This window comes from Actinia tenebrosa, unplaced genomic scaffold (genome assembly GCF_029948245.1).
Source record: "Actinia tenebrosa isolate PJP-AT-01 unplaced genomic scaffold, QUT_ActTen_1.0 PGA_scaffold10__47_contigs__length_13832649, whole genome shotgun sequence".
NCBI lineage: Eukaryota > Metazoa > Cnidaria > Anthozoa > Actiniaria > Actiniidae > Actinia > Actinia tenebrosa.
The window spans coordinates 3231553-3253680 of NW_028292570.1; the positions used below are offsets into that span (position 1 = coordinate 3231553).

The 22128-nt window shown below is 42.7% G+C and overlaps 1 protein-coding gene across 1 annotated transcript; it reads left to right on the forward strand.

Moving 5' to 3' along the window:
• Window positions 1-595: 595 nt before the first annotated feature.
• On the forward strand, window positions 596-21849 carry LOC116305819 (salivary endonuclease-like). The gene is made up of 5 exons (XM_089027103.1): window positions 596-714; window positions 1462-1588; window positions 1996-2415; window positions 2876-3160; window positions 21500-21849. Exons 2-5 carry the CDS (start codon window positions 1504-1506, stop codon window positions 21838-21840), a joined length of 1131 nt encoding a protein of 376 aa, XP_088883229.1. The 5' UTR covers window positions 596-714; window positions 1462-1503; the 3' UTR covers window positions 21841-21849.
• The last annotated feature ends 279 nt before the right edge of the window (window positions 21850-22128 follow it).

Below are 22128 nucleotides of genomic sequence, written 5' to 3' on the forward strand. Positions count from 1 at the left end.
GTATACAAGTCCCATTCATTTCAGGTACATTCTTATTTCTATACAGCGCTTATCCAATCCATTTCAAGTACATTCTTATTCTTATTTTATTTGTTCGTCCATTCCATCCATTTGACCGCACAGCAACATTTGTCTCATAAGGTCTTATGTACCTGAAATATGGATCGGATGAACGAATAGGAATAAGAATGTACCTGAAATGGATTGGATAAAAGAAAAAGAAATATGAAGTGTGTGCTTGAAATGGATTGGATCAGTGAACGTGTCAAAACTTGAATCGTGACGAGAGACAATTTCTTTAATCTTAAGTCAAAACTTTACTTAACTTTAACGTAATTCAAGGTATAAGAAAAAGAAATTACCTCTTACGAGATTGGATGAACGTAGTAAAAAGAATGTACCTGATTACAAATCAGATTCGTATGAATTTAAGAAATTTTATGAAAAACCCTTTCAATGTGCTTTTTTTGTTGTTGTTTTTAAAGCTCTTGAAAATTAACCTGTAAGGATTAAACCAAGCAAGAAAATATTACATAAAAAGACTAAAAAAAAAATGCTTATGAAAGTAATTAGTAATGAAATACACTCCATTTGTTTCTTGGGAAGGAATTGCTATGAATAAAGAACCAAAATAAGCTTTTTGCGATCCATTTTTCCTGAATCTCCCTACAAGAAAGGCATACGACAGATCTACGACAACAGTACATTGTACAGGTGGGTGAGGAAAGTTTCAATGGTTATATTATACGTTATGCCATTAACTTATAAACAGTTTATTTGTACACTAAACACAGATCTTAATTTTTCTTTAAAATTATCGTACGAAATAACATTCATTTGCTAAAGAAAGCGTTTATGGCAAAAAGTAGACTGTGTTAAATATATAAGTGGAGAAATAGAAAATGGCCGCCATCTTAACTTGGATTGTTATTATTATTATTTATTTTCAACGGGGGAATTTCAGGTGGCTAGCTAGTCTAACTAAACTTCAATTATGATCTAATCTGACAATATTTACCAAATCTGTTGCTTGTATCAGAAAACGAATGATTTTCACACTGTCTGCTCCACTATTTATACAGGTGTGTGTAAAAATCTCCATACTTATTTTACTAAACGTTACGGCATTATCATATAAACATTATTTGTAGACAAAAGTTTAGATTTTGGACCATTTTTTTCATACCACCTTGTGAAAATAAACAAAACTAAATTAAAACATTGCTTGCCAAAATTTACGGGGCATTTTTATACTAATTCAAAGTTTCACTAAGAAATTTTGAGAGAAATTTTATTTATTTATTAGTAACTTTTATTATTATTGTAATCTATTAGAACCGCAATTTTCTGAAACAGCTATAGGAAAGCGTTTTAGATTACACTGACGTATGAAATTATTTAGTAAAGTGTTTAGTTTTCATATTCGTTTTAAACTGATTCTTCTCTCTCTCTTTTTCACAGTTTTCAGCACTGAGAAGTTTCTTTTTTCTTTTCAAACCGAAGATGAATGGAAAGAGCCATTTTTTGGTGACTTTCATAATGATTGGATCGCTGGCGTCGTATGCCACTGCCAGGGTACTGAGGAAGGGTTAGTATGTCCGACCAAAATCTTTTTTTTTTTCCTTTTTTGTATTTATAGAAAAGAATTTTCAATCGATCTATAAAACAAATTCTTCAAAGCTAATTTTCGCAAAAAGCCTGAAACAACCTCTGGGCTGATCTAAGGCAGGGCATGGCTAACTCACAGATAGAACCCTGAAACAACCTCTGGGCTGATCTGTGTCAGGGCATGACTAACTCACAGATAGAACCCTGAAACAACCTCTGGGCTGATCTGTGTCAGGGCATGGCTAACTCTCAGATTAAACCTTGAAACAACCTCTAAGTCAGTACACGGCAAACTCGTTTATTTGTTTACTTGCTCGCCCTATCGCTCCAATCATTGACCTTCTGATTAAGACGAATAGTAATTTTGGAAATATATTTTGATAACAGCATCGCAGGAAGTCCTCCATCCATATTACCCTACCGCAAGAAGCACAGACGCGTATGCTAGATTCGTGCATAGCTGTCTCTTTGACGACGAGAGTTCAAACAAGACAGATCCCAAGGCTGATGATACTGATAGAAAAACAGTCACGATGAAAGCCAATCGAAATGCATATGCTTTTGACATCAACACTTGTCTCTTCAATGGCTGGAGACCAGGTGTACTCAGTAGTAGTGTACAATGTAATGGTGGGACTGAGCTATGTTATAGTGTAAGCCCACCAACAGCTCAATTTGCTGTCTGTTACGATACGATCAAGCTGATTCCAATCTTTACTGGCCATGTTTTGAGGTTTTCAGCTCTGTTAGGAGGTGGAGCGAGAGCGTCAAATCCTCCGTGGAAAGAAAACAAGAATACTAAAGGAGGTATTGTAGTAGAATAACTGAAGCATTGCTATATGTGGTGTGGTGTGGTGTGGGGTGGTGTGGTGTGGTGTGGTGTGGTGTGGTGTGGTGTAATAAATGTAGTGTGGTGTGGTGTGGGGTGGTGTGGTGTGGTGTGGTGTGGTGTAATAAATGTAGTGTGGTGTGGTGTGGTGTAATAAATGTAGTGTGGTGTGGTGTGGGGTGGTGTGGTGTGGTGTGGTGTGGTGTAATAAATGTAGTGTGGTGTGGTGTGGTGTGGTGTGGTGTGGTGTGGTGTGGTGTGGTGTGGTGTGGTGTGTCGTTTGTAGCGTAGTGGTGCTATGTGATGTTGTGTGTAGTATAGTGTGGCGTGGTGTGGTGTGGTATGGTGTGGTATCGCCCGTAGGGTAGTGGTGCTATGTGATGTTGTGTGTAGTATAGTGTGTTGATCAAATAGCACGTTTTTTTGGTTTTTTTGCAGGTCTATACCCATCCCCTCAAGCGCTGGTAAAAGATTACGATCCTACCCATCAAGTGGCTGGTTACCGTGGTTGGGATCTCAAAAAGAATTATTTCCGCTCAAGAGGACACCTGACACCCAAAGGAGATTTCAAAACTGCTGCAGAACGAGATCTGACATTCGTCATAACCAACGCTGCCCCACAATGGCAAAAATTTAACAACCAGAATTGGGCAGGTGTGGAGAATGCTGTAAGAGAGTACAGCAGGTCAACAAGTAGAGATCTCTATATCTTTACAGGAACAGGTCAGTACGAAGCATAACAGTTCAGGGTTCGATCTGTGACCCGACTTAACGTGCATAAAAAGCGTGCATGAATGGGTTACGGAATTAAATGGTTTTTAACCACTTTTTTAACCTCGCGTACTTTAATACCAATATGCTTGGCGAATTTTCTTTCTTATTCAAATTTCAAAATTGTATTCCCTCATGAGAATAGACAGATGCCAAAGAAAGTATGCAATAATAATAATAATAATAATAATAATAATAATAATAATAATAATAATAATAATAATAATGATAATAATAATAATAATAATTTTTTTATTCTTTATTTTTTTAATAACTTCTAAATTTTTATTTTAGAAAAGAAAAATTGTATTTGGTATCTATATAGGTATATACGACGTATAGATTATCTCTTCACATATCCTACAATAAAAAATATATCTATTTATAATAATAATAAAAAAGAAAAAAAAAGAGAAAAAGAAAAACTATAATAAAATATACTATAATAAAAATATATCTACTAATGTATAACCATAAAATCTATTTAGTAAAAAATTAATAATAATGATAATAATAATAATAATAATAGTGATAATAATGATAATATTAATAATAATAGTAATAATAATGATGATAAAGTAGTATAGGGAATGGGGGTTCCAGCGCAATCTCAACACGGGCAAGACCCGTGTCAAAAATCCACCTACGGAAACAACCCACTCCAAGTGTGGTTGGGGGCAACAGCGCAAATATGTTAGTCTATATATGGAGTGCGAAGATTGTAAGAGAACTTTTAAGAAAGAAGCGGATTTGAAAAAGCATTTGAAAATGAAGACGAAGTGTATGAGCAGTTATGATTGTGGATGTGGTAAGAAGTTTGAGACTAAGGTTAAATTGTTTTGGCATTGTCAGGACTGTGAGTACGACTACGACGACCTAAAAAGTGCTTGGTATTAGGTATAAAATATTTCCTATTATATAGATGGAATCCCAAAGCAACTTCAGCACGGTGACAATACCCGGTAACGGTGAGATTGACGTTAGACAGTTTTGGCGTCAGTCAGAAAGGAAGGTTAAAAGGACTCTCCGAAAAGGTATAGAAGAATTAGGAGCCCTGAAAGCGAGCATAATGGTAGAAGTAAGTTTGTCAAAAGACGAGGTAATGACGACAGCAATGTTGCGATCAAAGTCGTTAGTGATATTAGAATCCACGAATCTGGATAGGTCACTCAGTGAAGCCTTAGAAGCAATAATGGAGTCGCTGTCTAACTACACGAAAGAAGGATCGGGTTGGACAGTAGAGGAGGTTGAAGGAATAGAGATAAGTATAGCCAGGTACGTACCCATACGAGGGGGGAGTTACGTACCGCTACCAACGTGGGTAGAAAGGAAGAAGGCTATTGTAAACGTGAAGAATGAAGACAATCGATGCTTTATGTGGGCAATCAGGTCTGCACTGTATCCAGCAGAGAAGGATCCCTGTAGGACAAGTAAGTATCCCACAGATGATTTAGAGTGGGATGGTGTGGAATTTCCCATGCAGTTGATAGACATCCCCATATTTGAGGAAATAAACGATCTAGCAATTAACGTTTACGGAGTCAGAGAGCAGACGATAGTACCGTTAGTTCTGTCAAAAAGTAAAGGAGAGCGCGTACATTTATTCTACCACGGCGGACACTACTCATGGGTTAAACACATTAGCAGACTATTCTACAGACATACTAAGCACAAAGGCAAAAAGTACTTCTGCGACTGCTGCTTGCTGTCATTTACATCCTTAAATACCCTAAAGAAACACGATGAGATCTGCCGCGGAGTCGAAGAAGTGGCGCAACGGATCCAGATACCCACCAACAAAGAGCTTTCATACGCAGACCATAAAAAGCAGATGCAAGTGCCTTACGTGATATATGCAGACTTCGAAGCGTTGATAACTAAGGAAGAGCAGAAACGTGGTGCCACGAATAAGGTAGGATTACACGAGATCTGCTCCTTTGGTTACATAGTAGTCAAATCAGACGGTAAAGCAAGCCCTCCTGTGATTTACCGAGGTAAGAACGCAGCTAATGAGTTTCTAGAAGCATTGCGAGAAGAGGAGGGGGAGATTAGAGAACAATTAAGACGTCCAAAGAAGATGGAATTTACCAAAGAGAACCAGGAGGCTTTTACCAAGGCAAAGAAATGCCACATTTGTCAACATACGCTTCTCCAGTTTGGAAGACGAGCCAAGAAAGCGTGGGATGAAGATGGAAAGTATCTAGGAGAAGCTCATTTTAAATGCGGGAAGTATGCTAAGAAAGGTGAGAAGCCGGGAAAGCCCTCCACGCACTGCATTCATTGTCATAAAGCATTCGTTGAGGATTTCTATGTGGATAAGGTTAGGGATCACTGCCACATCACTGGTAAATACAGAGGAGCGGCTCATTGGAAATGCAATATAAACTTCAAAGTAAATCCAGATATGGAGATTCCGGTGTTCTTTCACAACCTCCGCGGTTACGACTCCCATTTGCTACTACAAGGAACAGACGGCTCCGACGTCAAATGCATACCCAACAACAAAGAGCGCTACATGTCCGTAACTGTGGGTAAACTAAAGTTCTTAGATTCGCAGCAGTTTATGGCGGACTCCTTAGCAAACTTGGTTAAATACAACACGGAGTTCCCCATTTCCAGCCAATACGGCGCGGAAAGGAAAGGAGTGTACCCATACGAATACATGGATTCCTGGGATCGATTCAAAGAGTCCCTACCACCCAAAGATCGCTTCTACAGCACCCTAAACGAGTCCGGTATAAAGGATGAGGAGTACCAACATGCGTTAGACGTGTGGGAAAAGTACTCCTGTGAGAACATGGGGGACTACCACGACATCTACCTAAGGTCTGACGTAGTGCTGCTTGCAGATGTTTTCCAAAGCTTCAGAAAGATGGCTATGGAATATTACGGATTGGATCCCGCTAATTTCTACACGGCTCCTGGGCTCAGCTGGAGTGCTTTGTTAAAGAAGACAAATGCGCAGTTGGATCTCCTAACGGAATACGACATGTATCGGTTTATGGAAGACGGTATTCGTGGCGGCGTATGCGGGCCCAGCCGACGTTACGCCCGCGCAAACAACCCCTTAGTAGAGCACGACCCAGAGAAACCAACCACATACATTTACTACCTGGATGCGAATAACCTTTATGGTTGGGCAATGTCACAGTACCTACCTGTGAGAGACTTCGAATGGGATCCAGTGAAGCCGATAGACTTCTACATGCAGGTAGGAAAGGAGGAAGACAAGGGTTACGTTTTAGAAGTGGATCTGGAGTACCCAGAGCACCTGCACGACGAACACAATGAGTTCCCCTTAGCACCAGAAGCGATAGAGATACCATTTAAGCAGCTAAGTCCGCTGCAAAAGCAAATGTGCCCTGGTTACAAACCGTACAGGAAACTAACTATGAACCTGATGGATAAGAAGAAGTATGTGGTACATTACCGCAACCTGCAGTTCTACGTGCGACACGGAATGCGCGTAGAGAAGATCCACAGAGTCCTAAAATTCACGCAGGAACCCTGGATGCGCCCCTACATTGACTTTAACACGCAAAAGCGTACCGCAGCGAAAAATGACTTCGAGAAAAACCTCTTCAAACTGATGAACAACAGCGTGTTCGGAAAGACAATGGAGAACATCCGCAAGCGCGTAAGCGTAAAAATAGTCAGCACCAAAGAGGAAGCAGAAGCATACGTGTCACAGCCAGGCTTCGTTAGATACGTAGAAATGCTGAACTTCTACGTGATTCACATGAAAAAGGCAAACCTCTTACTAAACAAGCCCGTTTACACAGGCTTTACGGTGCTGGATCTATCGAAGCTGCTTATGTACGAGTTCTACTACGATAAGCTTAAGCCAAAGTACGGAGACCGCTGTCGCCTCCTGTACACAGACACCGACTCCCTAATTCTAGAAGTGCAAACGGAAGACGTTTACAAAGACTGCCTCCCCGACATAGACGAGTACGACACCAGCGGTTACCCGAAGGAGCACTTCCTTTACTCTGCGAAGAATAAGAAGGTAATTGGGAAGATGAAAGACGAAATGTTAGGAAAACCCATAGTAGAGTACGTGGGTCTGAAACCAAAGATGTACAGCGTGCTAAAGTTAGACGGCGTAGAAAAGAAAGCTAAAGGCGTAAAAAAGTACGTGGTTAAGAAGGACATTACGCACGAGTCCTACCTCAACGTATTACGAACACGCAAGGAACAGCGGCATAAGATGAACAGCCTGCGCAGCTACGGACATCAAATACACAACGTTACACAGGAGAAGGTGTCACTGTCTGCATTTGACGGTAAGAGGTGGATGTGTGATGACGGAGTGCATACGATAGCATTCGGACATCACACGATAAGCAGTTCTTCTTTGACGAACCCACGCGTGGGACCATCATGAAGATAATACAAGATGGGTTGACCCTTCTTAGCTATCGCACTTCGGATCTGGTAAGTTTCCAAAGACCAATTAGGATCCGTAGCTCTTTTGGATCCTCCTTCTAATTCACCCGGCTCATAGAGATATCGAACCGTGACATTACCTAATTTCTTTTCATGGGGGAAGACCGCCCTCGAACTTCTGATGAAGGACTTGTGTTCCACGTGTTTCTTTTTTATGGCATCCCTGGGTTTCATTCCCGTAGCCCTGGCCGCCTCGTTGTTCGAAGCTGCGACGACCTGGGGGAGCCTCTGAGTCCATTCCCTGTTGCGTTTGGAGGGATCTTCCAGCTCTTTCCAATACTGGTATCCAAAGAGACGCTCGGCCAGGGTCTTATTGAATCTTTCGACAATGCTTTGACCCCTGTGGTACTCTGCTTTAGCTCTTCTAATTTTAGTGTCGTGGTCTTTCAGGGTCTTGGTAACCACGCCCATAAACTCCGTCCCCGCATCCACTTGCAGCAGCTTAGGCCATTTCAAGACGCGCTTATAAACCCTACCTAGGGCTTCTGCGACTTCCCCAGAATCCTTGCTGGTTATAGGTTCGGCGTCCTTATATCTGCTTGCGATATCAACTACGGTCAAAGCGTACCTATAGGTCTTCTTTCTCACCTTATCGTGCGGCAAGAAAAGCAAATCCGCCTGATGAACTTCATTGGGGGTATTTACGGTAAAGCTGGGCCTGGGAATGTACTTGGGCACGGGAAGATAAACCTGCCAGAGGGTTTGTTTTTTCAACCAGTTCTTAGCCGTTTCGTCTGATACCCTGGCCGCGGTCGCGAGTTTCTTGATAGCTGACGCTCCTCTCCAATAGCCTTCCGGCCCATAGTAAATCCTTTTGAGTTTGTCCTCTACGCGGCCCATTATATGAATTCCAAAACAAGATTGATCTTACGTCCGTTAAAATCCACCGTCTTTCCGTCCACTTTAATGGTGATGTTTATGCTTTCTACCAAATTAGACAAGTCATAGCTCAAAGAAATGGGAGTGTATTCTACTGGGTCAAATGGATTACCTTGGGGCAGAAACTTGGACATAAGAGAAGACTTTTCTCCATTGTTGTAACTATGGACCAAGTCGCAATAGACTTCGTAAGAGGATGCGACTTTCCATTTCACATCATATGTATTGCCGCTATTTATTGTGGTACTAGTAAGGCCCAGGAGTTCTACCAATGAACTGTCCTTTAAATTAGCGCTCCCATTATTTTTCTTAAATGTCATTTCATGGGGTAATCCTGTGGTAAGAGTATATCCATGCTTTGCTAGCTCCTTAGCCAGTGTTATGGGGGTGTAATGGGAATCTGGTATTTTTGGTTTGGTGCCGGAAGTTCCGATGACAAAGCCATTAATTAAATTATACCAAGAATTGTACAAAGAGCAACTAACCAACCGAACCTTACAGGCTTTGATGGGAGGATTCAAATACGTGGTAAAGTCATTCTTGTCGCTTTCCAAAAAGACGATCATTATATTAGATACGCCAAAGCCACGCCTCCGGCCAGCCCTGCGACTCCTACAAAGACCAATTCATTGTCTTTTTGTTTCTTAGAAGGCTGGTAGTAATTCTTGAACTGAGGCTTTTTCATTCTAAAGTCGGGGTGTGCTTGCGCATAAAGTTTGAAGGCGTAGTCTGTGTTTTCGAAGTTCTTGTCTGCCTGCATTTTGTCTTGGTAGTTCTTATCCAACCAATCCCTGTAAGCTTGTCTTTTTTCATTCCAAGCTGCAACGTCCCTTTGATATTTCTCCAGCGCTAAGTCGTGTCTCTTTCTTTCGGCGGCACCGCTTTTGTCGCCTCTAACTAATCTATCCAAATATTGACCACCATAATTAGCCCCTGTAAATGCTAAAGCTGCAATGACTCCACCTGCGACTAAGCTAACCATTATACATTAGGTAGGTACTTTTCCTTCCGTAGGTAATCCTTTACCATGATAGCCCCGCCTACGGCAGCGGTCATCTTAGCAAAGTTAGCGAAGCTCTTGCTTGGGTCTTCAGTAAAGTCTTCTTTGAGCACTTTCTTACCTACCCAACCAATACCCGCAACGATGGAAGTAATGATAGCTGCCTCTTCAACAGTTTTCAACAACGCGGTCGACATTATATTACAAAGCGAGAAGGAAAATCTAGGTCGCCGCGGGTGATAAATCTACTCCATTTCAGGGATCTTACTTTTTCTAACAGCCGGTTCCACAGGTGCGTGATACGTTGGTGGTTCTACCTTTTTCGTTGCCCGCCATTGTAAGTAAAGGCTGCCTGCTGCTATAGCGACTCCTAACGCGCCAATGACGTATCCCGGATTAATGAAGGATTCCTCTTCCTCCACCTTTTCTTCTTTTTTGGCTTTGTTCTTCCTGTTCATCTCCGCGAGCTTCTTTCCGGCAGCGACTCTGCCTGGAGATTTAGCCTTGGTGATTCGTTGCTCCTCTACTTGAGGGGTTTCCTCCGCCTTCGATTCAGCTTCACTCATTTATATCTAAGGACTTGAAGGAATTGATAAGTACTTAACTAGGTACTTGAGGCGACCTGGGTAATTCCCGCGAATGACTTGACTAAGTACTTGATAAGTCACTTGCAGGTACTTGACTAGGTACCTCAGCAAGTGCCGCCTGGAAGACCTTTTCGACTTCTCTGTCCTTCTTGAAGTCCTTCCAAGATGTTCCGAAGGAACCTAGTACCTCCTTCAAGTCGACATGCTGAGCTACGTGCAAAGCCGCAGAGGCGACTGCCATTAACTTACCGCACTTCAAAGACAACCACCCACAGGTTATCTTAAGTTCTTGGGATATGACATAGTCATCTCTTATGTCCTTCTGTAGTTGCTCCACGTCGTCTATGGGCAGTGCAAGTCCAAGCAATTTAGTGGCAAGTCGGATAGCGGAGTCTGCTACGGCGTCCGTGGTCTTACTTGCAAGGGCAGCCTCATACCTCTTATGGAACTTCTTAACCTCCTCTTCTGACAGCTTATTAACCTGCTCATGGGTAAGTTCCTTACCTATCATTTCTTTACACTTCCCAGAAGACACAAGAATGTTAAGTTGTTCCTTGAGGTTACTTTCATCTAACTGTGTGGGGACTTCATCTATGAGCTGCTCAATGTCCATATATGTTAACGTCATACGGAAACCTCAAAGAGAAGATCATCTTGGAATGTTGGTGCGTTTTTAAATGCCGCATGTATTCGTGCAGCTGTTCCTTGCTTATCTCACCGCCGTAGTCGCTTAAAATGGTTTCCAGGTCAGACTTGCTCGGAGTATAAAATACTACGAGAGAGCCTATGTTTTCCCTAAAGGGCTTAGAGACGCTGGTAAGCTGCTGGGAAAGCAACCAAACGCTAATGTTGTCATGTCTGCCGCTAAAGGCGAGCTTCACTAATTCGGAGGTGCGCCTTTTTACGTCGTCCCCACAGGCAATGTCATCCAATATGAGGAGCGTCTGTGTATCTTTAGGGAATTGCTTGTGCCAGAACTTCAAATGGCTGGATAACTCGTTAGGGTCTAAAATATCTACGAAGAAGTCGTCATCTTTCACTCCTATGCCTTCCCAGGTGCGGTTATTCACGTAGGTGGGGCATAATAGCACGATGTAGTCGAAACGGTATCTAAAGGGTCCTAATAGCTGCTCCACGATGAACTGGGTCTTTCCGCAGCCGGTGGGTCCTACTATCAGAGCGTTACAAGGCATGTGATCTGGGTTCATATATAGATGGAACCAGTGGAAGCAGTAAGAAGGATTACCGCCGACGCAAAGGATAAAAGAGACACCATAGAAATGCAAAGGGAAGAGATAGACCGGTTAAAAGAGCGCGTACAGGAATTGTACGATGAAATGTGTGGTCTGAAGCGTGCAGAACGGTTTGGCGCGCTTTTGACAATGGCGGGCTGGGCTAAGGAGTCCATTAAGGACTTCATTCGATATCCCCCATAGATATATGGACTGCATTACGTGCGAACTACCTGCTGACTGCATCATCGTTACCCCTCCGACGCCTCGTAAGAAACACAGCTGCTGTCACTGTAATAAGGTATTCTCTGAAGAAGACTTCGTTGGACATTGGTGTCCCGCGGATACTAAAGCACAAAGGACTTTAGACGACGTTCGAGAAGAGTAAGAGGTCGCAAAGAAGATCTTACTAAGCCCCAGCAAGAGGAATTAGCATAGGTCTTTCTTTTTTTATCGTTATTTTGTTAAATGCTGCAAAGAGGTCTCAAGTAAGGGTCTATCTTTTATTGTTATTTTGTTAAATCATCACGATCGAAGAATGGTTAACATGATTATCTTTTTGCTGGTTTCAACAATGAGAAAGAATGATACCTCATCTTTTAATGGGGGCTTAACAAAATAACAATAAAAGATAGACCCTTACTTGAGACCTCTTTGCAGCATTTAACAAAATAACAATAAAAAATAAGGTATATATAATGGAGTGCATGCGATGTAATAAATCTTTCAGCAGTAAGCAGCGACTGCAATACCATCTTTCCAAGAAAGTCTGTCAGAAGACCGTAAGTACCCTTTGCGGTGACTGCGGTAAGGAACTGTCCACTGTACAGGCCCTACGATATCACCGCGAGAACAGAGTCTGCCTCAAAGACCGTTGTCTCCGTTGCGATGAACCTCACTTCGAGGAGAACTGGCATAAATACCGCTGTCGTCGTTACCACCTCGAAGAAGTCGTCTGTGAAACCCACGGCGATTTAGCAGAGCGATGTTGCCCCCTTGAAACCAGCCGGGCGCTCACGCGACGTAAGAAGGAAATAGACCAGACCTTCGTATGCTTTGACGACGTTGAGGGCGTGAGATGGGAATACAGGGAACACTGGGACGGCATTTGCAACCGATGTGGCTGTATACGTAGCGGTCAACATATTTGGTGTTGCCTGTACGACGGACCCAAGCCCTTAGACCATTACCTTGCTGTAAGAAAAGCATGGAAAAATGAATAATATATGATGTTACCTTACATCGCAGCGTTCGCAGGAGGAGCCTTAATTTACCATACTAATTACATGACAGAAAAAATGAGGTCCGACATAGCAGACCAATACTTAACCGCCCATGAGGATGACTAATCACATAATGGATTAGCGTCGGTGCGGCGTTCGATGTCAAACTTCCATCGACCATTCACTTTACCATAACTTCTTACGTGTGTGTATTCCTCACCTTGAAGGACATACCGCACGCAGTCAGGTGCCCATAAAGTGCACTCTTCATTGTCATGCATCAAGATTAACCTCAATCGGTTGATATCTTCAAACATGACATAATTTTTTATTTTGTAAGTTTGACCAACGGTCAGATTACGCCAGTGTGTCTGTTCAACTATCATTATATCTATGAAATATTCTTTGGTGAGTCCTTAACGCCTCCTGCGTCTTAAAAGCCTTAACACACCAAGGACAAGGTACACGAATGCCTTCCGCGTAATGGTCGATCTCCCTACATATAAGGTCGTAATCGTTGCACACCATGGTTAGGTAACCATTTGCCTCGTATTGTGTGAGTAACGCCTCTTGTTTTGAGGATAATACGCCGTTACCCTTAGGTGTCTTCAACTCCAGGCAGAACCCATTATATTTCTTATGTGCATTGAGGATTAAGATGTCAGGCTGTCCTGCCTGATACCCTTTCTGCCAACATACTATCCTTTTAGAGACTGAGTCCTGTAGTTCTCCAAGACCTGGTGCGAGCAGTAGGATAGGGTGAAACCGACGTATGTAGTCTATGATTTTCTTATGCAAGTCAAACTCATTTTCTATTTTGAATACCAACTTGTTAGGACCGTCGAACCGCCTTTCGATTTCGTATTTACCTGTCTTTCTTAGCGTAGGGAGAACGTCACCCAACACCCATTTCCTGAACTTTTTTGCTTCGACCTTTTCGGATCCGAATATCAATTCATAAAGACCTTCCTCCGTCAAATACACAGTATTGGGTTGTGCGTTAAGGGTGTCGGTCAGACTGACACCCTTTATAGACCTCAAATTTACCTTGTTCTCCTCTGAGACGTGTGCTCTAGCTGCGTCCCTAGAGTTAACGTAACCCAACACCAAGGCCACTTCCTTTGCTTTGAAGTACAGTTTATCGCCTTGCACTATGCATTGCAGTTTGGTGTCGTCGTTTTCGAATACGTGAAGCATTATATACCAACAATATTTTTTTTCTTTAGAATGGCTGAGCCATTAATAGGCAACACTCTTTAGCTGATTCATTTCTACGCTCAACTGGGCGTCAGACACCACGAAGATGTATGCGTTGATCTTGTCTGAGTCGCCTGCGCTAGCGTTTAAGTCACGCTTGATTTCCAGGGTAATGCCGTCCTGGGTATTTACCAGACGCAATCCCTGCCCATGTAAATCCTCGTCGTTGGTGGTTCGCATGTCAATCCACAGTGCATACTTATTGGTAAAGAACTCACCGGGTGTAACTTGATCCCCAAACTTTCTTTTTATTTCCCTGTAGATGTCTGAGGGCTTCATTCCCTGCGAATACACCTTATTTGGAACTCCATTGATACTAATCCCGACGTTGGTGATGCCGGGGTTATGAAAGGCTTCAGAGTCGCGCTTACCGGCTTCATAAGGCTTAATAAATACCAACATCAACCCCGTAAGACTGCGACGTGGTAAATTAATGCTCTGAGTAATTACCGCGTCTGTCTTATCCAGGAAACTAAAGGTTTTGTACATTACCGCGTGGTCGTACAAGAAAGCCTTTCCAGCACTGTATTCCATGCCAGCGCTACGTGCTAGATCTTCGGAGTGTATGGTTTCATACTGCAATTCCAGGTTGGTAATGGCGTATGGATGAATACTTCCCGACAACGCAGTGCTTAACCCGCCAATGATGTTAGCCATGTTGGCTAAGGTCACTTCAAACTGCAACTCACTCAACTGTCTAGGATAATAAACCCCGTGGCTGGTAATAGCCTCAAAGTCCAATGGTATTACGTATTTAGTACCATAGGCTGTCTTGATGGCCTTTGCATCTGCCACGTCAGTTGCGTCGCCAGAATCGGTAGGTTGTGTCTTGGTGGGAGTCCTAACCTTACGTAATATTGCGCTACCGATACCCTGCTCTATTTTTTGTGCCCTTTCGAATGCAGTCAGCCACAGATCTTTGTAGGTGGTGTACAGGTCATAGTTGTTTAAGTCTAAGAGGGATTCCCCGGCGAACTTTACTCGCATCTTTGAAACGATGTTGCGACCAAGGTTGTTAACGATAATCCTTTCATCTGTGGTGGTAGGTTGCACCGTCAAATCAAACCTTAGCGCCAGGGTGCCAGGAACCAACACTAGGTTATCTGTTAGTCGGGGCACGCCTACGTACAGCGTTTCTCCAGGTCTGGCGCTGCTGGGGGTGAATGTGACCCGGTGAAAGGTGCGTTCTGCTTTCAGTCCGCCAACCTGCTTAGGTAATACGTTGGGGTTTAACTTTGAGCTTATCATATATAATGGAAGTAGAAGGAACGGATTTCGATCCCCTTACCGAAGAAGGTCAAGTTGATATTAACGACGAAGAATATGAAACCCTGCTTCCTGATGACAATGTAGACCCCCGAGGCCTTTTTGAGAAATTAAGGAGTAAGTATGGCAGCAGGGCCCGCGATGCTATGCGCTCTCTAAGAGATAAATTCGAGTCTAAGAATCCCCACGAACCCGTCCCGGAGTATCTGCAAATGGAAGACTTGGACGCAAGAACTGAAATATTAAGAGAAGTCATCGACAACGTAAGGCAGCGATATCCTAGCGCAAATCTGGCTCTCTTAGAGTTCGGAGTAGGAGATAAAGGCCAAATCCAAGTTCGATACGCAGGTAGAGAAAGATGGTACAACTTTTATCAAAGAAAGGAGTCTACCTTACTTAACAATGGCCTTTCGAAAGAAATAACGGCAGCGTTGGGAAATCCTAACATAACGCTGTTGTCTACCTTGAGTAAGAAGGAAACTACGAGGCTCAAAGGAGAATACCTTAAAAGCGTCAAAATGCCAGGTGTTAAAGCAAGCCTTGAATCTATGAACGCATTACTTAATAAGCAAGAAGGAGAACTCCAACGATTAGAAACCACTGAAGAGGAAAAGAGCGAAGAACTTCCACCAGATAGTGACTTAGAAAGGGTAAGAGCCAAAAAGGAAACAATTCTAAAGGAAATACAGGAAAATAAGGTAACCATCGATGACCTTACGCGACAACTCGACGAAGCAACCAAGGAGGGTAGTGGTATCGATAGTCGATTCGAAGCCGTCCAGGAGGAAAACCAAGCATTGCAGGGGCGCATAGAAGAATTGGAAGACGAATTCATGAAACAAAGTAGGCTAACTACTGAAAGTCATGCCGCCGAAATTGCAGAATTTAAAGCTAGGCTTTCTAAGCTGTTGGAAGAAAAAAGCGCCGCAAGGAATAAGCTAAGGGCTGCTTTGAATGAATCGGCGGGAAAAGACACAGAACTACAGCGCTTGGGAAAAGAATTAATGGAGTCCGTTGACAGAGAAAGGCAAGTAATGGCGGACAAGGCAGTGGCGGAGGAACGAATACGACAACTTCAACAGGCCATCGAAGACCTGGAGGGGCAAATAGAGCGACAGCAGGAAATAAGTGACGACCAAAACCGCTCTGAAGAGGAAAGGGAAGCAGCTCAAAGGGAAGTAGAAACCCTTCAGGAAAGAGTCGCGGAATTACAGGCGCAAAAGGAAAACCTGGAAAAGGAGCTGGGGCTTACTACCAAGGAAAAGGTAAAAAGAGCCCTTTTGAAGTATGGCGTTCCGCTGGCATTCGCGGTCGCTATTAGCACCGTAGTAGGAGTTATCCTATCCGCGCTTAAGGCTACAGGCGCGGGCGTAAAGAAATTAGGCAATGGACTAACGGACTTGGGAAAAAAGATGGCAGCCGGTCTTCCTGGGCTGCTGGGTTCAGTTGTTTCCTTGGCACTTAGGGCCGGCGGCGAACTGTTGAAGTTCGTGGGGAATAACATTTGGATATTAGTTGTAGCTATTGGGGTGGTCCTCCTGAAGAAGATGAAGGCTTAGCCTTCTCATTGGACGGTGCCCTGCTTTGAGGATAATGAAAGACGGTATTAGCGCCGCCCTGGTAATTTGGAACCAACGGTAACACACTCATGGTAGAAATGGGCTTATGACTCCAGACTGCATTAGCGGGCCTGCGACCTACGCGATTTATTCCAAACTTGCCGTCATCAGAAGTGACTTGCAACTTAGCATATTTACAATTGGCTAGCATATGAAAAGTTACTGGCGTTAGGTCTTCAGTGGACCTAGTGTAGGGCTCCATCGAAAAATGGGTAACTTTCCTGGTGTTCGTTGAAGTTCGATAAGGAAGCAGGGGCTTATTATTCTCATCGATAAGCCTAAACCCCACATTCGCATGCGTATTTGCATTAATGCTAATAGTGCAAATGACCAATGCAGTGCCCCCAACTTCAACCCACAGTCCAACGTCATGCCAGGCGCCGTTGTCATATCCCTCTTCATCTAAGCGGTGGGTATAACGCGTTTCCCTCACGTATGGATTCATATATTACAGGGAACAAGTTCCCTTCTAGAGGCTCATTACCGTCAAAGTGCTGATGGTCATGTGGTTATAGACAGTATTCCTTTGATTTTCTATGCTATTTATGCAAACACTCCCGGTGTCATCTACTCTTATCTGCAGCTTTACCTTCCCGTGGCAATCAGCAACCATGTGGAAAGTCCAAACGGAAAGATTCTCAGAGCTATTCGTTGGCGGCTCTACTGAGAAATGCGTAGGCTCCCTGTTGTTTGTCTTCGCGCGCATGGGCTGTAATACTCCATTGTCGTCACAGAAACGAAATCCTACATTCGCACTGCTAACGGCCCCCAAAGAAATGCTGCATAATATCAATTTCTTTCCTGAGTAATTCAAATTCACGGACATGCCCGTGACATCAACCCAAGATGCCTGGGTGTATTTTTTCTCGCCTGTGTAAGTCGTATAAACACAATCTACTCCAGTTACGTAGGGGTTGTTCATCGCCATATATAATAACTCAGACCAACGCCCGCGGCGGCTAAGCCGGCTTTTAGTAAGTTATGGTCATATTCCTCAGGTATCGTAGGTAGAACCTTCTTCTCGATTACGTTTTTTGGTTTCCCTGCAGGATTCTCTACGTGCTCCTTCTTTGGCTTCTCCACGAAATGGGGAATGTTCCTAAGAGTGTCAGAGTTCACGTCATTCACCCCAAACTTCATATCCTTAGTAGCTCGTTGCAGTTTGTTGTTGTATCCTACTACAGAACCAGTATTTATAGATAAATTACTAGGCATTAACCAACAACCCGGGGCTACTGCATAGTCCAACCTCGCCTTAGAATTTTGTATGGCTAGTTGGTAACGCTGTACGCCCTTGCTAATGTCGCCCTCCAAGATTGAACTTTCGAATAAGATCAAGGCTTCGGCTCGCGTTTCTTCTGCGGCGCCGGTATTCCCCACTATGCTGGATCGGGTGTTTACTTGGGCTCCAAGGATAGAATACACGTAAGCTTCTATGCTGCGGTTCAAACGGGCAAGGCCGGCTTTGGTTAGTCCTTTACCTTCTGGGGGTATGAAATTAAAGTATTGCTTCGTTTGCTCGTCGTTGGTAATCTTGATAATCAGTGGATTAGCCCCGGCATACTTACCACCCTCGTCTTTGAACAAAGGTCCATCGCGAACTTGCTTGGTATCTTTAACTGGACCCTCCAACCACCACCACTCATTCTTCAAACGATAGTGGGTTTCTGGGTGGGAAGCCATGGTCCATTGTAAATTCAACGCGTGGACTTCCTTATCACTTAGCTCGTGCCCACCAATCCCCCAATAAGCCCAAATATGCCCCAGCCCATTGTTAGCGCCCGTAGTGCATCGGAAATCCTTCCCTACAACACCAAACTCCTTACAAAGCCTATCATACGCGGGAACGTTGTATTTATTATCTCTTGGATAAAACGTGGCATCTCCCGGCAGCGCAATAACACCCATTTCACGTAGTATTCTTCTGACCGTAAAGTGAAAATGAAACATAAATATCGAATTTTTCATCAAGTTCGCGCTCACACCGCAGCCGCCAGTGGCGCACCAAACTGCAAAGTTCAACTGCTGCGGCCAATAACGCATGTTAGGACCACTTAACCATTCGTGGGCTTCTTTCGCCGTGGTATGATTAATGGGTACGTCTTTGAAGATATCTCGCACCTTTAACGGAAAGGAATGATTGTTAGAGACCCGCATGTTCAACGTTAAGTCCAGGCTTGGGTGTTTATCGAATGACACCGCGGGTATCGGATAAGTACTGGTACCCAGCAATAATTCCTTTGACCAACCGGGTTCAACATGCGTTGGCGCTGGCGTTGGCTTATGCATTGGCGAATGCTTCAGTTGATCGTCTATTTGATTAACCAGCGTAGGCTTCAAATCCTCGTTGCTGTACATCCTGGAGCCGTTGAAGTAAATCCCATCGGGTCTCCTTTTGAACTTACTAGCATCCGCGTGCGGAAACATCTTCCTAAAGGCCCTCCAGTTCCAGTAATCCCGGTTGTCGTGATGTGGCTGCTCCTCTACGTTATTTCCAAAAGCGTCGTACATTAGTATATATAATGGATGTTATACCATCAGCACCTAAGTTGTACCCAGATGTTCCCTATACTACACCTAACGAACTAAACGCCGAAAACTTTCGTCTGAATAAAGCAAATCTAATCCTGGCTTACTTGGAAGGGCAGACAAAACACTATGAAAAAGTTAGAAAAAAGTACGTCAGAGCCCGGAGTACGCTACATAAGATTGCGATAACTTCAGGATCCATATCTGTTGTGTTAACGGGCTCCGGCGTTGCTACTTCGCTTACTGGACCGGGAATAATCGTTGGAGTTCCTTTGGCCGGCGTTGGGGCAGCCTGTGGTATTATCTCGGCTGTTGCTACGGGTATTATGAAAAAGCTATCCACGAAAATATCCAAGCATGACACGACAATAGCTCTGTCAAGGGCTAAAGTAAATACAATTACCGATCTTGTCTCAAAGGCTTTGCGTGACAGAAAGATAGACGACGTAGAATTCTCGCTTATTCTGGCCGAAGAGGAAAAGTACGAGAAACTAAAGTCGGACATAAGGAACAAAAAAACAGTCGTAAAAGATCTTTCCGAGGAATCTCGCAAAAAGATCTATCAAGAAGCGAAAGAAGAGCTTCAAAGAAAGCTTGCTCAGTAAACATCTGCTTCGAAAAGAGCGTGACAGGATTTCGTTTACATATCGAACGACAGTCTGGAAATTACGCGTAATCTTATGCCATAAGATTTATACCATAATACACGGCATGACCTTATTTAGTAAATTATTACGCGTAATATAAATTATTTAGCGAATTATTACGCGTAATATAAATTATTTGCATGACCTTATTTGGCGAATTATTACGCGTAATTTCTCATCTTATGCCATAAGATTCGCTATCTTCTTGGAATCCATCCCAAGAGGGGGTGGTTGGGGTCGATTTCGTGAAATATTTCGTAGATTACGTCAGGGTAATAAGGAATATCCTTATCCAGCCGACAAAACATCCACTCGGCTTTTGTCATATCAGAAACCTCGGGAATAGACTTACCGGTAATTTCAGACAAAAGATAGGGAATAGCTTTATAATATTTCCCTAGCTTTAATTTTTTCAGCGTTTTCCGTAGACTTTGCGGGGTTGTCTCTTCTAAGTGGTCTATGATTTTCTTCCTTACTTCGTTGTCTAAATATACCGGTCGATAACCTTGGATATGACTCATCCAGTCCCTAAAGTATTTTATTCTTTTGTATGGCGTCTTCTTACGACCTCCGTTGGAATAATATTGTTCCCTGGTAGCACAAGGCACGGCATTACGAATATTTTTACCACACTCGTAACACTGTGCTGACGTGTCGTCTTCTATTTGCATTTTCTTACCACAACAAATATACTTATTTGGCTTAGTAGGTACAAACTTGGGTTTCAAGCACTTTACACAGAAATCATAAACAAACTCTTTACATTCTTCGCACTCCATATATAGACTAACATATTTGCGCTGTTGCCCCCAACCACACTTGGAGTGGGTTGTTTCCGTAGGTGGATTTTTGACACGGGTCTTGCCCGTGTTGAGATTGCGCTGGAACCCCCATTCCCTATACTACTTGATAATGATAATGATAATAATGATAATAATAATGATATTATTATTATTATCATCATTATTATTATTATTATAACTTTATTGAAAGTCTATATGGATTTAGCTTTAAAACCTAATTGAGGAGACTATCTAAAACTAATGAATAAAATAAATACAAAAATGATATAAAAGTATATTAATCATAGATAAAACTAAATGAAATAAATTAGAATACATCAGCTCTGAATAAAATCCTATATGTAAGGGAAACTGGTAGCCATAATGCAAACCTCCCATTGTGTACGAACAACTTGATTTATTTAAACAGTAAATCCATTCCACAGGGACAGCGGGGGTAAAGTGCTAAATTTAAGACCTAATGTGCACGCTAAATTCCCTGCCCCGTGGGGGGTGTGGGGGTGGGTTTCAATTGAGTCTGAGTGCAGTAGATCAGCCCTAGTGATAGACAACTCGAAAAAAATATCAGGGATGATATCCCTTAATTTTTGATATGCTTTTGATATACTTGTGTACATATTGGAAGCGACCATTATTTTTGCAAATGGCTGTGTGTGTGTATATATATATATTCATTCATTCATCCATCCATCCATCCATCCATCCATTTATTTATTTATTTATTTATTTATTTATTTATTTATTTATTTATTTATTTATTTATTTATTTATTTATTTATCTATTTTATTTAAATTTTAAGGCGGAGAACAACTTTATGGTAGCACAGCGGTGAAGCTAAAAGGCAGAGTTACAGCACCAAAGTATTACTGGAAAGCCGTCTGTGATCCTGCAGCAAGGGAGTCGATTTTGTTCGTCGCAGAAAACAATGTCAATGTCATGACCACGACCCGCATCACAGGATGTAACGGCATTTCTCAAACATCCGAGAATGGCGTGGTTCAGTGTTATGCACTGGATGCAGCGAAATCAAATCCAGACTTCCAGGATTTTCAGCTTCCTCCCTTAGATAAAAAGAATTGTAACCCTGCTAACAGAGGTACTTTCATGGATCATATTATTCGTTCATTTCTGAATAAATGATAATACTAAAGAACATAGTGGTATTATGAGATAGCTGATGGAAAAATATGACGGAGATAATGCATTAAAACGATGAAAAATGGAAAAAAATTGAGCCGTATTTTTAGGTATGATATTTTTGTGTGGATCTTAAACTATTTCCATTTTTCCTGTTAGTGTTGTTGCTACTGTTGTTGCTGCTGCTTTTGCTGCAGTTGTTGCTGTTGCTGCTGCTGTTGTCGCTGCTCCTGTTTTTGTTTTTGCTGTTGTTTTCGTTACTTGCCGTTCTTATGTAAGTTTTTAACCTCC